The sequence below is a fragment of the Nicotiana tomentosiformis genome, chromosome 1 (assembly GCF_000390325.3).
Source record: "Nicotiana tomentosiformis chromosome 1, ASM39032v3, whole genome shotgun sequence".
NCBI lineage: Eukaryota > Viridiplantae > Streptophyta > Magnoliopsida > Solanales > Solanaceae > Nicotiana > Nicotiana tomentosiformis.
The window spans coordinates 138,126,579-138,143,071 of NC_090812.1; the positions used below are offsets into that span (position 1 = coordinate 138,126,579).

Here is a 16,493-nt window from a genome sequence, read left to right on the forward strand (position 1 = left end):
TGTAACTTGTACATCTTTGATAGGGACGACCCGAGAAGGGTCTCCAATACATTTCCTCAACATAGATACATGGAATACCGGGTGGACAAATTCCAATTCAGATGGCAATTCTAACTCGTAAGCAACCTGTCCAATTCGTCGAAGAATTTTGTACGGCCCAATATACCGCAGACTCAACTTACCCTTCTTCCCAAAATGCGTAACACCCTTCATCGGCGAGATCTTAAGGAAAACCCAATCACTAACCTTAAATTCCAGATCACGACGTCGGACGTCGGAATAAGACTTTTGCCTGCTTTGTGCCGTCCTCAGTCGCTCTTGTATCACTTTCACCTTCTCAATGGCTTGGTGAATCAAATCTGGCCCATATAATTCTGTCTCACCGACTTCGAACCATCCAACTGGTGATCTACATCTCCTCCCGTACAGTGCCTCATACGGGGCCATTTTAATACTGGAATGGTAGCTATTATTGTAGGCAAATTCTATAAGTGCCAGATGGTCATCCCAATTCCCCTTGAAATCTAGAACACATGCTCGTAGCATATCTTCAAGCGTCTGGATGGTACGTTCAGCCTGTCCGTCAGTCTGCGGATGGAATGCAGTGCTGAGATTTACTTGTGTGCCTAAACCCTTCTGAAAAGACCTCCAAAAGTTAGCCGTAAATTGAGCTCCTCGGTCTGATATAATAGATACCGGCACACCATGAAGCCTAACAATCTCCTTGATATACAACTTCGCATAATCTTCAGCCGTGTAAGTTGTCTTAACTGGCAGAAAATGGGCAGATTTTGTAAGTCGATCAACTATCACCCAGATGGAGTCAAACTTATGATAAGAGCGAGGTAATCCAATAATGAAGTCCATATTAATCACCTCCCATTTCCAGGTCGGAATCTCTATATTCTGAATCAATCCACTAGGTTTCTGATGCTCGATCTTTACTTGTTGACAATTAGGACACTGGGCTACAAATTCTGCAATAGACTTCTTCATGTTATCCCACCAATACTGCTCCTTAACGTCATGATACATCTTTGTCGAGCCAGGATGGATAGAATATCGGGACTGGTGAATCTCAATCATAATCTTCTCTCGCAACCCTGCCACACTAGGTACACATAATCGGCCCTGGTATCTCAGTGTCCCATCTCCTCCGATCTTGAAAGCTGTAATCTTACACTGCTGAATTCCCTCTCTCAATCTTACTAAGGTAGGATCTTCATATTACCGTGCTTTTACCTCGGCTACCAAAGATGATTCTGCTGTATTCTGTACAGTAACACCTCCGTCATCAGAGTCCAACAATCTGATTCTCATATTGGCCAGCTGGTGAAGCTCTTTGGTCAACCCTTGTCTACCTGCCTCAATATGTATTAAGCTTCCCATTGACTTACGGCTGAGAGCGTCTGCCACAACATTAGCTTTACCGGGATGGTACAATATCTCGACATCGTAGTCTTTCAGTAATTCAAGCCACCTACGCTGCCTCAAATTCAACTCCTTCTGCTTGAAGATGTATTGTAAACTCTTGTGATCTGTGTAGATGTCAACATGGACGCCGTATAAGTAGTGCCGCCATATCTTCAAAGCATATATTACTGCAGCCAATTCCAAATCATGAGTCGGGTAATTCTTTTCATGCTTCTTCAATTGTCTTGATGCATAAGCAATCACCTTCCCACGTTGCATCAATACGCACCCCAAACCTATACCTGAGGCATCACAATATACCACATAACCTTCTGTTCCTTCTGGGAGAGTGAGCACTGGCGCGGATGTCAATCGATTCTTTAGCTCCTGAAAACTATGTTCACAAGCATCAGACCACTGAAACTTGGTAGCTTTCTGTGTTAACTTAGTCAATGGTGCTGATATAGAGGAAAACCCTTCTACAAACCGCCTATAATATCCTGCTAGCCCCAGGAAGCTGCGGACTTCTGACGGTGTTGTAGGTTTCAGCCAATTCTTCACTGCATCGATCTTCTGAGTGTCGACATTAATACCCTCATCAGATATCACTTGGCCAAGGAATGCTACTGAGTTCAGCCAGAATTCACATTTAGAGAGCTTAGCATATAACTTATGATCCTGAAGGGTCTGTAATACTATCCGCAAGTGGCCCGCATGTTCCGCCTCCAAACGAGAATACACCAGAATGTCATCAATGAATACGATCACGAACACATCAAGATAGGGCCTGAATACACTATTCATGAGATCCATAAAAGCTGCTGGGGCATTTGTTAGCCCGAACGACATCACCAAGAACTCAAAATGCCCATATCTTGTCCGGAAGGCCATCTTTGGAATATCCTTCTCCTTAACCCTCACCTGATGATACCCTGAACGCAAGTCAATCTTGGAGAAATACTTGGCACCCTGGAGTTGGTCAAACAGGTCATCAATTCTTGGAAGTGGATACTTGTTCTTTATTGTAAACTTATTCAACTGTCGATAATCGATACACATCCTTAACGACCCATCTTTCTTCCGCACGAACAAGACTGGCGCACCCCAAGGTGAAGTGCTAGGCCTAATGAAACCCTTATCCAGCAAGTCCTTCAACTGTGCCTTCAACTCTCGCAACTCTGCCGGGGCCATCCTGTATGGAGGGATAGAGATCGGTTGAGTGTCAGGCAATGCATCAATGCTAAACTCAATCTCCCTTTCAAGAGGAAGGCCTAGGAGTTCATCTGGGAAAACATCTGGAAATTCATTGACCACGGGGATTAATTGTAGAGTAAGCGGCTTCGCCTCCGCATCCCTAATGCGAACAAGATGATAAATGTAACCTTTTGAGATCATCTTCCTTGCCTTAAGATAGGAAATAAACCTACCTTTCGGCGTAGCAATGTTCCCCTTCCATTCAATGGCGGGTTCACAAGGAAACTGAAACCTAACCATCTTAGTACGACAGTCAACATTTGCATAGCATGAGGCCAACCAGTCCATTCCCATTATCACATCGAAATCAACCATTTCTAACTCAAATAAATTTGCCGAGGTTTGACGACTACAAATCATCACAGTGCAACCTTTATATACCCTTCTAGCAATCACAGAATCTCCTATCGGAGTGGATACCGCAAGTGGTTTACTTATCAATTCAGGTTCAATGCCAAACTTATTAGCCACAAAGGGTGTAACATATGATAAGGTAGATCCTGGATCAATTAGCGCATATACATCATAAGAAAACACAGACAATATACCTGTAACAACATCCGGAGATGACTCGAGATCTTGTCGACCTATTAGAGCATAGGTTCGATTTTGAGCACCACTCGAACTCGGCACTGAACCTCTACCTCTACCACGACCTGTCGACTGTTGAAAACCTTGTGCTGGAGGTCGAACTGATGAGGAAGAACCAGACACATATCCAGTCGGTTGAGCCATACCACCACCTCCTCTGTTAGGACAATCCCGCATCATATGGCCACGCTGTCGGAACCTCGACGGCACAGTCCAAAGTGGGCCTTGCCGCACTGATCACAACAAGGTGTTGGGGGTCTCGTCTGACTGGTATCTCTATGAAATTGTGAGCCTGATGCCCTCAAACTCTGACCTGAACCAGAATAGGTAAATCGATCATACCGAGGCCTCTGAAACTTTAGAGGAGCACTAGCTACAGGTGGCGCCGAACTCCTTGAAGATTGGGGCCTGATACTGCCTCTAAACTCATCAGAATACCCTGCAAATCTCGCCCTCTTATGCTGGCCCCTATCCTGCTCCCTATCTGCCCTTTGCTGGCGCTTACGATCCTCTAGGGTCTGGGCATAAGCCTGAATACGGGAAATATCCATGCCCTCTACCAAGGAGGCTGTTGTGCACTCATTTATCAGATGTGGTCCCAACCCGTTCACGAACAGATGCACCCTATCACTCATCTCGGCCACCATATGGGGAGCATACCTTGCTAAAGAATCAAACTGTATACTATACTCTCGTACACTCATATTACCCTGTCGAAGGTTCAAGAACTTATCAGCTCTAGCTCGTCGTATCTCAACTGGCAAGTAGTGACGAAGAAAGGCCTCAGAAAATTCCTTCCACACGGCTGGAGGAGCGTTCGGACCCCTAGATCTCTCCCAACTATCATACCAGAAAATCGCTAAATCCCGTAACCGATAAGAAGCCAACTCTACTGCCTCCGTATCACTAGCATGCATAACCCGCAATGTACGATGAATCTGATCAATAAATGTTTGTGGGTCCTCCTTGGGGTCTGATCCGGTAAACACTGGAGGGTCTAGATTAATAAAATCACGAACTCTCGCACTAACCGGTTTATCAGCAGCACCGGTATTCTGCCTCTGAGCCTGAGCAGCTACCAAGCTAGTCAACAATTGCACCGCACTGCGCATATCATGGTCTGTAGTGCCAGACGGAGGAACTGGATGTACTGGGTGCCTCCTAATATCCTCTGGAGGAGACGGAGAGGTATGAGACGGCATCTCACTCTGAGCCTCACTTTGGCCTGCTCTGGCTGGAGGCACCTGAATGTTACCCTCTCCCACAGCTGTATCAAGCCGTTTACTAATTGCTTGCTTCCTAGTCGAAGGCATCGCTGAAAGAAAACAAGGTGAATATTAGATATGAACACTTACTACTCAACTCTACGCACGATCTAGATTCAGGAAGAAGGTAACAACCCTAGATGTCACGTAGCCTCCTGATTATAAATGTGGCGCGCTACACATCCATAATCAAAACTCTACTAGACACGGCTCATAGACATCCCCTAGGACAGACTTGCTCTGATACCAAGTTTGTCACGACCCAACTGGAGGGTCATGACTAGCACCCGGGCCATACTTGCCGAGCACCAACGTACATTTTATCTAACCTTCCTTATTATCTTTAAGGGCCGACAAGATCAATATAAATAGTAGACATGGATCATGAACATCCAACAATGAAAGATAATGTCATGAACATACATAACATGGGACGACAAGACTGTCAAGAAACTATATATAAGGTACGAGCTATCATGATGCCATGAAAGACTATACAACAAAAATCAGCCGAAAAGGCATTCTAAACCATACATAAGTCGACACCTGTCTATGAGCCTCTAAAGGAACATAAGTGCTACAACATTGCCGGAACAGGGCCCCGACATACCCATAATGTCTATAACAAAAATGCATACCAAGACCACGGCAAGTCCGGAGAAGGGATCTCGCCAATAACCGCTGAACTGGACAGCCTACTGTGGTGGGGGAGCTACGTCTACCTGTCTATCAGGACCTGCAGCACGACATGCAGCGTCCACAAATAAAAAGGACGTCAGTACGAATAAAGTACTGAGTATGTGAGGCAAGAAAGCATAAGTAAGAACAGTAATGTAAACAGGGATAGAGAATATACAACCTGTGATATCTGGGTACCTCTGAGGGCTACTGACATGAAATACATGATACATACATATATATACATAAACTTTTAAAACATACGCCTTTGTGGGCATCACCATCATCATATCGTACCCGGCCATAATAGGCTCGGTAAAACGTACCCGGCCATCATAGGGCTCGGTAGAATCGTACCCGGCCACGTGGAGCTCGGTAAAACCCAACTGATCAGTGGTTGCACAATAGGTGCCGTACCCGGCCGACTATAGCGCGGCTCGGTAGAGTAAAATAGATACATATATATGATGCATGCTGGACTCATTGGAATCACATTTTGAACCTTTCGGAGTGACATAAGGTTGGTATCCTTCGTACACGTTATTAGGATTAACTCTTCATCAAGAATCTTATAAGAATCAGGAACTACCAACAACATTGATAATATAAGAATAAGAGAAGTAACATTAATATCAATCGTTTCATAAGAAGGGCAGCAATGTAAGTACTGCTAGCTTCTAAGAGTAGAGTATCTTTGGGAGCTCGTTCATTACATTATGTACAATCGGAGTCGTGCAAAAGAATGAAGGGGATAGCCTCACATACCTTGTATATACTGCCCAACCTCAAGCTATGCAAATGTCATGACTCCTTAGTCTATAATAAGACAAATGACACTATCATTATCGTTTAAGCGTCGTAACTATTATGTATCGACCACAACCTATTTTACGATGAAACGGACAGCACCTCCCCTATTTATATGACTTCCCACAAGTCAATACAATCACCAAACAGCCCAAACAACATCATTAATAATCATATTGAGCCTCCAAAACAGTCCACCAACCAACAACATTACTACCAAGCCTTTCGATATATATTTCACAAGTTCTAGCTTCAACGACTTAGCTGCAACTTGGATAATCTTAAATATATATAGAGTAAGAGGTTCCTTACCTTTAAACAGAAATAACAACTCCAATTTAACCTTAATTTTCCACGAAATATCCCTTCAATTCTGCCACAAGAACAAGGAAGCGAAACTAGCAATTAATTCAGGTTTTTCGGCACTAGAATTACTTTAGAAGACTTGAAATCACCTAGGGTTGATATTAAAAACTTGAAGGTGTATTTACAGGACATAAAACACTTAAAACAACCTCCCACACGAGCTGGAACAACACAAAAATCAGCAACAACAAGAAGAACAAGAAACTTACTAGCGCCACGGGATTCCCGACATTTGATTTGTGTTGTTTGCCCTTTGTTTGGGTCTTGGATCATGAGAGAACCTTGAGAGACTGTTTTTAGGGTTATAAGGTCTGAATATACTGAAAAATAATGACTTAAAACGGGGTTGAGGTATCTTATATATGTCCATATGTCTTAAACCGCCTTTGTGGGCCCCATAGAGAGCAGCTTGGCGCACTCTCGCGAAAACGCGAATATCTCTCTATTCTGAGATCGTATCGATGAACCGTTTAATACGTTGGAAACTAAACTCATAGATATTCAATTTGATAGGTAGATCACCCCATAATTCCAAGCACATTGGGAGAAAAATGCAGTAACATTTGACCTAAAATTTAAGTAAAATTATAAACCTAAGTTGCGACAACTTTTATCGACTTTTGTTTCATAACTCGCTTGACTTCAAGACTTATGATGCGGATATTATATGATTCAAATAAATTAAAACAAGACCTCTTGGGACAATTAATCACCTCTAGTGTTACCCGAAAATACGGGTTACAACATCCTTGATTCGTTTAACTTCAAATACTTGTTAACCACTCTTATACACCCTTGTATCGTCGTTTAAGACCAATAGGATTAACTTCTTATCATCTCAAAGATAATCTCTTCTTGGATTTACGTCGACTAACTTACGGCGTGATCTATGGTATGCGAATTTGGGTTGTAACACCGGGTCTATTATTCAGGGAGATGGGGAGATTGATGAAGATGTTGCACATCGTATTGGGGTGGGATGGATAAAATGGAGACTCGCTTCCGGTGTTTTGTATGACAAGAAGGTACCACAGAAACTTAAGAGTAAGTTCTACAGAGTGGTGGTCAGACCAACGGTGTTGTATGGGGCGGAGACGCTGAGTGTTAGCAAGTCAAGATCGCTCATGTCCAGAAAATAAAGGTAGCAGAGATGAGGGTGTTCGGATGGATGTGTGGGCACACAAGTTAGATAGGATCAGAAACGAGGTTATTCGCGACAAGGTGGGTGTGACCTCTATTGAGGATAAGATGCGGGAAGCACGGCTTAAGTGGTTTGATCGTGTGATGAGGAGGAACACAAACGCCCCGGTGAGGAGGTGTGAGAGGTTGACATTGGAGGATTTACGGAGAGGTAGAGGTAGGCCGAAGAAGAGGTGGGGAGAGGTGATTAGGCAAGACATGGCGTAACTTCAGCTGACCGAGGACATAACCCTTGATAGAAAGGTATGAAGATCGAGGATTAGGGTAGTAGAGTAGGTAATCTAGAGTGTTCATAACAGTAGTATTGGCACACAGTCTCGCTTTCTGTTGGTAGTAGGTTTTTATGACTAACCGTTGTTTTCTTTCATTGTTGATCACCTTACTGTCTTGTTGTTTTTATTCTGCTTTTATATGGCATTTTGGTATTGTCTCTTCTTGTCTGGTGCTTATGCTTTCCTGAGCCGAGGGTCTATTGGAAACAACCTTTCTACCCTCACAAGGTAGGGGTAAGGCTTGCGTACACACTACTCTCCCCAGACCCCACGGTGTGAGATAATATTGGGTATGTTGTTGTTGTTGTTGTTATTGTATTAAACACAAATTTTACAATTCCAAACCAGCACTAAATGCATGAATCTCACTTTCTTACAACTCTTTGACATGGCAAGTACAACCAATAAAAAGATTACATATCAGCCAAAACAAAAAGAGACATGTCAGAAATTTGAAAAAAAAAAGACAAAATAGGAAAATATTTCATAACCCTTCTTTTCATCATATTCTTTCCTCGCCACTAACACCGCCACCACTGAGGCATTGTCGGGGCTGTCACTAAGTGCCAGAAAATGCCCCTTCTCCAGCACACCCTCCCCTCATCATCTCCCACCCATGTATCATCTTCTTCCATAAAACATAAATTAAAGGATGAAATAATTCTCATGCTTCCGAAACAAAGGAATTTCAATTTGATAGCTTTTTTTATTTTTTCAGTATTTTAAAAATGAGGCAAAGGGATCCATAACAGATGTTAGCATAAACTTGTTCTGTCTTTAAACTGGCCTTATCAGCACATGGGCTATTGGGGGTTGACAGTTTGTGTTATGTATTTTTGTCCCCAGTTTTTGTAAGAAGGGTCTTGCATCAACTTGAATTTTTTGACTAATCTTATGAGCAATGGGCAGATAAAAGTAAGGATAAAAAAAATGGGGATGGTGTTTTGCCGGTCAGTGTCGCCTTCAAAAGCTGGTGAGCTATCGGTGGTATTCATCAAGTAGCACACAGAAATCATGCAAAGGATTTATTTCGTAGTTTTCGACGGAGATACAGATTCCAAACCTGATTTCATTCTTTTAAAGAGCTGAAGGGATCGAGTAGCTCTAATCCATTTTCTCTGGCACAAAAATTGTTCAAGGAAGAACCTTTCTTTTTAGTTCTTTCTTCAACAAAAGAGAAAATAACAAGTCACAATTCACCTACTCTATTTCACTATTATTTCTCAGTTCATAGTGTAATAGATGACTAGTGAGTAGTCATGAAGGGGAAGATGATGATGGAGGGGTTCTGTTGAAGAAATTAGGGAAGAGAGAGAAAAACAATTGAGTGATTCACACGCGTAGTGGCAAGTGAGAATCGCCCCTTATGCCCCATTTGTATGAGGTGCTTAATAGACACATTTATTACATAGGTTAGGTGTCTAATAAGTTGCTGCCTCAGTTGAGGTGTCTAAATAAAAATTCATGATGGGTTGCCTGTGTATTTGGGCCAAAGAATAATCTCGTAAGGTCCCTCATACATAAAGAGGAAAAACAATTGAGATGATGATGGAGGGGATCGTTTGAGGAAATTAGGGAAGAGAGAGAGAAAAATAATTAAGTGATTCACGCACGTAGTGGCAAGTGAGAATCACCCCTTGTGCCACATTTGTATGAGGTACTTAATAGACACATTTAATACATAGGTTAGGTGTCCATACCGATGGCAGCCTTATTGTCACAGTACAAGGAAAGTTTTTCTTTTTCAGATAGTCTCAATTCCTGTAGTAGATTTTGTAGCCAAAGTAGTTCGCTAACACCCTGGGCCATAGCTCTATATTCTGCCTCCGCACTTGATCTAGCAACTATACTTTGCTTCTTGTTTCTCCAAGTAACCAAGTTTCCTCCAACGAGCGTACAGTAATCGGATGTTGATCTTCTGTCATCTATAGATCTAGCCCAATCCGCGCCTGTAAAGGCTTCTATTTGGAGGTGATCATGTTTGGAGAAAAGTAGACCTTTCCCTGGAGCAGACTTCAGATACAGCAAAATGTGAAAGATATCTTGCATATGAGGATTTGGGGATCATGCATGAACTGACTCACCAAGCTAACTGAATAGGCTATGGTTGGTCTAGTGTGGGAGAGATAAATGAGTCTTCCGACCAACCTCTAATATCGCTCCTTATCAACTGATTCTCCAACTCCACTTTGTAACTTGTGATTGCTTTCAATTGGCGATTCTGCGGGTCTGCAGCCTGTCATACCAGTTTCTTTCAAGAGATCCATAATATACTTCCTTTGAGAAATAAAGATTCCTCTTTTGGATCTAGCAACCTCAATTCCCAAGAAGTACTACAATTTTCCTAGATCCTTATCTTAAATTCATGTGCCAACAACTTCTTCAATCGGGTCATCTCCTCTTTGTCATCTCTTGTCATAACTATGTCATCAACATAAACTATGAGATGAGTGAATTTACCCGTTTGATGTCTTATGAAGAGGGTGTGATCAGCATTGTTTTGTTGGTAACCGAAGGAGATCATTGCTTTGTTGAATCTATCAAACCAAGCTCCGGGTGTTTGCTTCAGTATATATAAGGCTTTCTTCAATCTGCATAGCTTTCCTTGACTCTGTGCAGTATCAAATCCAGGAGGAATCTCCATATACACCTCTTCTTCTAAATCTCCATGAAGAAATGCATTCTTTACATCAAACTGTTGCAAGTCCGAATCAAGATTAGCTGCACAAGATAAAAGAATTTTAATAGTGTTCATCTTAGCAACAGGAGCAAATGTCTCTTGATAATCCACTCCATAAGTCTGAGTGAATCCCTAAGCCACCAATCTTGCTTTAAATCTTTCAATTGAGCCATCAGCTTTGTGCTTCACCGTGAAGACCCATTTGCAGCCAACCAACTTCTTGTTTGGTGGTGAAGTGACAAGTTCCCAAGTCTTATTTTTTTATAAGTCCTTCATTTCTTCAATCATAACTTGCTTCCATTTAGGATCTGCAAAAGCTTTCCTCCAATTCTGGGGAATAGACACAGAAGAAATATACAAGGCAAAGGCTCTATAGGAGGGAGACAGAATTGTAGGAGACAAAGTTAGATAAAGGATGTTTGGTGGTGCAAGATCTGACTCGTTTTCTGTGAGCAATAGGCACATCTAACTCATTAGGAAATGCAGATAACTCACCAGTAGAAGAAGGTTCAGCTTCGCTAGATTGCATGATGGCTTCTTCTGCTTTATTTCTCCTTGAGTAAGTTTTCAAATCAGGCCTATCCAAATGCCCAATAGTCTCCCCCTGAATTCTTTCTCCAATTTCACTTTCCCCTATGAAAGTGTCATCAAGAAGTCCAGTAATGGAACTAGGTAGATTCACCTCTTCCTCCTTACTGCTCTCCTCCTGAAGAGGTGATGAGGTAATACTGAAATAGGGCTCAGATTCTCGAAAGGTAACATTCATGCTAACAAAAGATCTCCTAGAGGGAGGATGATAACATTTGTAACCTTTATGTGTCGGAGAATACCCAAGGAAAATAAACTTTATAGCTCTAGGATCAAGTTTCCTAGAATTTCTAGTGTGGACAAAGCAAACACACCCAAAGACCTTTAGAGCAACAATATATTCATTCTTACCCTTTAATGTTTCCAGATGACTTTGAAAATTGAAGGGTTTAAGTGGCATTCTGTTAATAAGATAGGCAGCCGCTAGAATAGCATCCCCCAGTAAGGTTTTGGTAGATACATAGTAAGCATAAGAGATCTTGCTACTTCTAACAGATGCCTATTTTTCTTTCAGTGGCCCTATTTTTTGCACTAATGTAAGGATAACTAGTCTGATGGACTATCCCATTGGACTTCAAATAAGCACCAAATCTTTTATCCATGTATTCGCTGCCATTATCAGTTCTCAAAATTTTTATTTTGGCATCAACCAGAGTACAAATCATCTTATGAAATGACTGAAAACAAGAGAAAACTTCACTTTTGGCTTTTAACAAATATACCCAAGTCATCCTAGTGCAACAATCAATGAAAGTAACAAACTATCGATTATCAGACAAAGAAACAGTTTGGGTAGGACCCCATAAATCATAATGAATAGTCATTAATGGAGTTGTGCTTCTATTATTACTCACAGGATAATAGTTTTTAGTATGCTTGGCATATTCACACACATCACAGAACAAAGATTCAAATCGAGTCCTTGAAAATAAATCGGGATATAGATTCTTCAAAACAAAGAATGATGGATGTCCTAACCGTCTATGCCGCTGTATTATTTCTTGGTTGATATCCTTACGCTGTATTATTTCTTGGTTGACATTCTTACTTTCTCCAAAAAAGGCTTGACCATATTTTTGAATTCCATCTAATATATACAAGTCAACACGTAATCTACAACTGCCAATCCTTTTCCCTAAAAAACACAATGATCGGGAAAGAACTGAATTTTACAGTTTAGAGCTTTGGTGATGGCACTAACAGATAAAAGATTGACAGGGAACTAAGGGAAATGAGCACGAATGATAGTTTAATATTAGGAGTACAAATGACAGAACATGTTCAAGAGATAGGTGTTAAAAAACCATTGGTTATTTTAACATTATCTACTTTGGGGCACGGAGAATAGTTTTGAATGCCTTTAGAAGAGCCTATCATGTGTCTATTTGCACCAGAATCAACAATCCAAGAATTAAGGTGAGCAACAAAGGCAGTACATGATTCACATGATTGGATGTGGAAACATTGGCGGAGTCAAGTTTGGCTAGGAGGCGACGGAGAAGCTGAATTTTATCCGAAGACAAGATTTCTCCAGAAACCGTCTCCTTGAATGTCTACATATTTCTGTCTTGCCCAATCAGAAGGAAATCTGAAGAAAATTGCTCAAAAATAATCTGCCTCGCTGGAAACCAAATCTGTCTCGAGCGAACCTTAGCTCCGGTGAACAGAAAAATCAAAACTGGTAGGGATAGGCTCGGAATGTTCCAGCGACCCTAATAGAAAAGAAAATTTCAAAAACAAAACTAACCAGAAGGAGTTTGTGTTGCGAAAAGCCACCAAGAAAGAGAAAAACTCGACCTCTTTGATAAAAACGGAACCCTAGTACTGCGAGAGAGATCACTCACCTCAAAAAGGCAGCAATGGCTCTGATACCATGTAGATTTTGAGAAGAAGAAAAGGCTTCTTGTATTTCTATGTGTGTTTACATCCCATGGGCAAGGGAATTTATACAAAGCTCCTAATGCTAATTAAGGAAAATAAAATAAATCTATACAATCATTCCAGCTACCAAATCAAATCAAATTAAATCAAAATAAAATCAGAACTCCTAAATATAATCAAATCTCCTGAAATCATGTTAATCAACACTCCTAAACCAAATCTCCTTAAATCATGTTAATCAACACTAAGTTTAAAAAAGAAAGAGAGAAAGAGTTTTGAGACTTGTAGTCTTAAATATGCTACTCACTTTGTCCAATTTATAATATGCGGTTCGGATTTCGAGAGTCAAACAAGTTTTTCTTTAACCGCGATCTTTTCATATGCTTTTTAAATATTTTGAATTGTTAGTACTTTTTATGTAGTTTCCAAATATGTAAAATTTATCTCAAAAAACTTAAAGATTCTATGTCTGAATTTGCGGGCAAAATTAAGACGTTTGAATCTTGAAATCCAAACTGAATTACATAAATTAGGATGTAGCGAGAACAACATTTGTAGGGCTATAACATGTTGAAAATCTGTATGGCTACAATATTTATGAAAATTGCAGTCTTAAACTTATCATAATATTTGTTGTCGCTATAAAAATTTGTCATCAAGTGTAAAATGAGAAGCTTCAATTAAATTGTTTTTAAACTTAGGTTTTAACAAACTACTAAAAAGAAATAGGGTTCTAATTAACGTTGGTTTAGGACCAGAGTGAGTACTAATTAACGTTGTTGCATCAAATCCTTAATTGAGTTATACTCATAGTGATCATTTGGTTCACCAACAAGTTATACTGGGGCTATAATATGGAGATTCTAGTACAAAATTAAATAATAATGGGATTATTTAGTGTATATAAGTTTTTGATAGATGGTTGGTTTATTGAACTAACAATGGGATATACAAAATTACCAAAAAAAAAAAACATTGGGGTATACAACATATAATATAAAACATGTGTTTTGTTTTACACGATATAAACTTGGATAAATTTGATCTTCAACTTTAACCTTCGCCTTCTTAAAAGACTTTGGGAAAGGAAATTTAGAAGAGCATATTTGATATTTGGTCATTTTATCCAGGTCAGCTAATCTGGGATTGTTGTCCCACATTGAATGTGATAAAAACATAATACCAAAGCCGTGATTTACTTGAATTGAGCTTAAATAAAGAAGGATCAAAATTTTAATTAAATCAAACACTACGATAACACATTTTATCTCAGCATTGTTATCCTTATCTTAATTCACATTTTATATCAGGATTGTTATCCATATCCTAATTCCAAACAATTCTTTAAACGATCGTCAGTTATCTAAGGGAATGGGGAGATTGATGAGAATATCAAATACCGTATAGGGGCAGGGTGGATGAAATGGAGGTTAGCATCCGGCGTCTTGTGTGATAAGAATGTGCCACCAAAACTTAAAGATAAATTCTACAAAGCGGTGGTTAGACCGACTATGTTGTATGGTGCAGAGTGCTGGCCAGTCAAGAACTCCCATATCCAGAAGATGAACTTAGCTGAAATGAGGATGTTGAGATGGATGTGCGGGCACACTGGTTGGATAAAGTTAGGAATGAGAATATTCAGGCGTAGGTGGGTGTGGCCTCCATAGAGGACAAGATGCGAGAAGCGAGGCTAAGATGGTTCGGGCAAGTGAAGAGGAGAAGCCTAGATGCCCAGTAAGGAGGTTTGGACAGTTGGCTTTGGCGGGATTGAGAAGAGGTAAAGAACGATCTAAAAAGTATTGGGGAGAGGTGATCAGGCAGGACATGGCGCGACTTCAACTTACTGAGAACAAGGCCCTTGATAGCAGGGTGTGGAGGACGAGAATTAGAATAAAAGGGTAGTAGGTAGTCGGGCATTTTTCTGATCCATATTGGGTTGTTTAGGGCTAGTTTGTTAGTATCTTGTCACGATTCTTAGATTGCTAGTATTATGGTTGTTTCCTTACTATCTTCCTCTTCGATTTTCTCGGATCTTGTCGTGGTTACTGCTTGTTGCTATGGCTAGTGTTATTGCTTTCTTCCATCTATTTTTCTGGTTCTTACATTGTTGTTATCATTTTTCTGGCTTTTACTGTTGATATTTGATTGTTTTCTATTCTTCCTCTCGAGCCGATGGTCTTTCGGAAACAACCTCTCTACCTCCACAGGGTAGGGGTAAGATGTGCATACACACTACCTTTTTCATACCCCACTTGTGAGATTTCACTGGGTTTGATTGATTGATTGATCTTCAAATGATAGTCAATTATCCATGCAACTTAAAAGAGAATGCACTCTAAAATTTCCTAATAGCTGCAGTACTCTCTGCAAAATAGCCAACATTCAAGGAAATGGACACTAACCTGTTCGACTATAATGTTCAAGCACTGCAAAGAAGCGACAGCCTCTTCAAGCACTGATGATGCAATATCTATTGCTGCTGTAGAGCAGTAAGAGGTCCTGTCAATTGCAACCCATGTTTCTTTTTCATACTTGTACAATTTTATTTTTTCTTTTTTGTGTTATAAATTACAGATTAGAAACTCCAAACACAGATATATCATTGAAGAGAAACTCCAAATATAAAATATCAGGGAAACTTTCCTGACATACTTTAACACTCTCTTCAAAAGGTGAAATTCAACTTCAATGCCTATATTCATGACCTGAATATATAGATAAGAATAAGATAAATAATATCTTTCAACTCTTGTTCATGGCTCAATAGGAATTGTAAGGTAACATCTAGCTCAGTAAGTGTTTGCTATATGTCCTATGCCTTTGGGAATAATCCAAACAGCTATGAGATCATTCGCCTTCGTGAGACTTTGCCGGCAGCCACATCATGAGGCTGCCATCATAAGGCAATGAAGGTGCATAGGGATGATTATATAGCCAAGGCATAGAGACAACACTACTTTAGCTTTTGCCCCCCTTACTTGTACTCTTCCTTTGTGGTTTTTTTCTTTTTATTATTAATAAAAATAGCTACTAGGCAGCCCGCCTAGTAGTATAATTTGCTTAAAAAAAAACCTCTTGAGCAATAGACATTAATAACATACCAAGCCGAATTCGTCTTCTAACATCTTAGAGAATCTACGAAGCACATCTCTTGGACAATATTGCCATGCTTTACCAGGTTCAGTTAACATGTCAACCAAGACCATTTCCTGGTTTCTTGCCCTGGACCAAAGGGTGCACACAAACGTGATTGCAAATATGTGAAATCTGGAAACGACAAAATTGTTTAAAGTTACACAGAAACTTGATGACCTAAATGAACAGTCGCCACACCAAGGTCCATAATCATAGACAAAATAGAACAATGAAAGAGTTGGACATCAGAGAGTATTCAACTTTAAACTACTCAACTACAAAATAATTTAGTTTGATGCTATTTTCTGTCCGCCCTGCAAGTCGTCAAGAATGAGATTTCACAAGATTAACAATGGACGTTTC

At 40.3% G+C, this 16,493-nt stretch overlaps 1 protein-coding gene across 1 annotated transcript in view; it reads right to left on the minus strand.

Annotated features, from left to right (window-relative positions):
• Nucleotides 1-11,602: 11,602 nt before the first annotated feature.
• Nucleotides 11,603-16,493, minus strand: part of LOC104114351 (protein fluG-like) — a 35,603-nt gene continuing 30,712 nt past the window's right edge. The window contains exons 10-13 of the mRNA XM_070201685.1: nucleotides 16,097-16,217; nucleotides 15,648-15,700; nucleotides 15,398-15,494; nucleotides 11,603-11,791 (exon numbers count right to left, since the gene is read on the minus strand). Of these exons, the coding sequence (XP_070057786.1) occupies nucleotides 11,603-11,791; nucleotides 15,398-15,494; nucleotides 15,648-15,700; nucleotides 16,097-16,217 (460 nt within the window). The remainder of the gene's footprint in view (nucleotides 11,792-15,397; nucleotides 15,495-15,647; nucleotides 15,701-16,096; nucleotides 16,218-16,493) is intronic.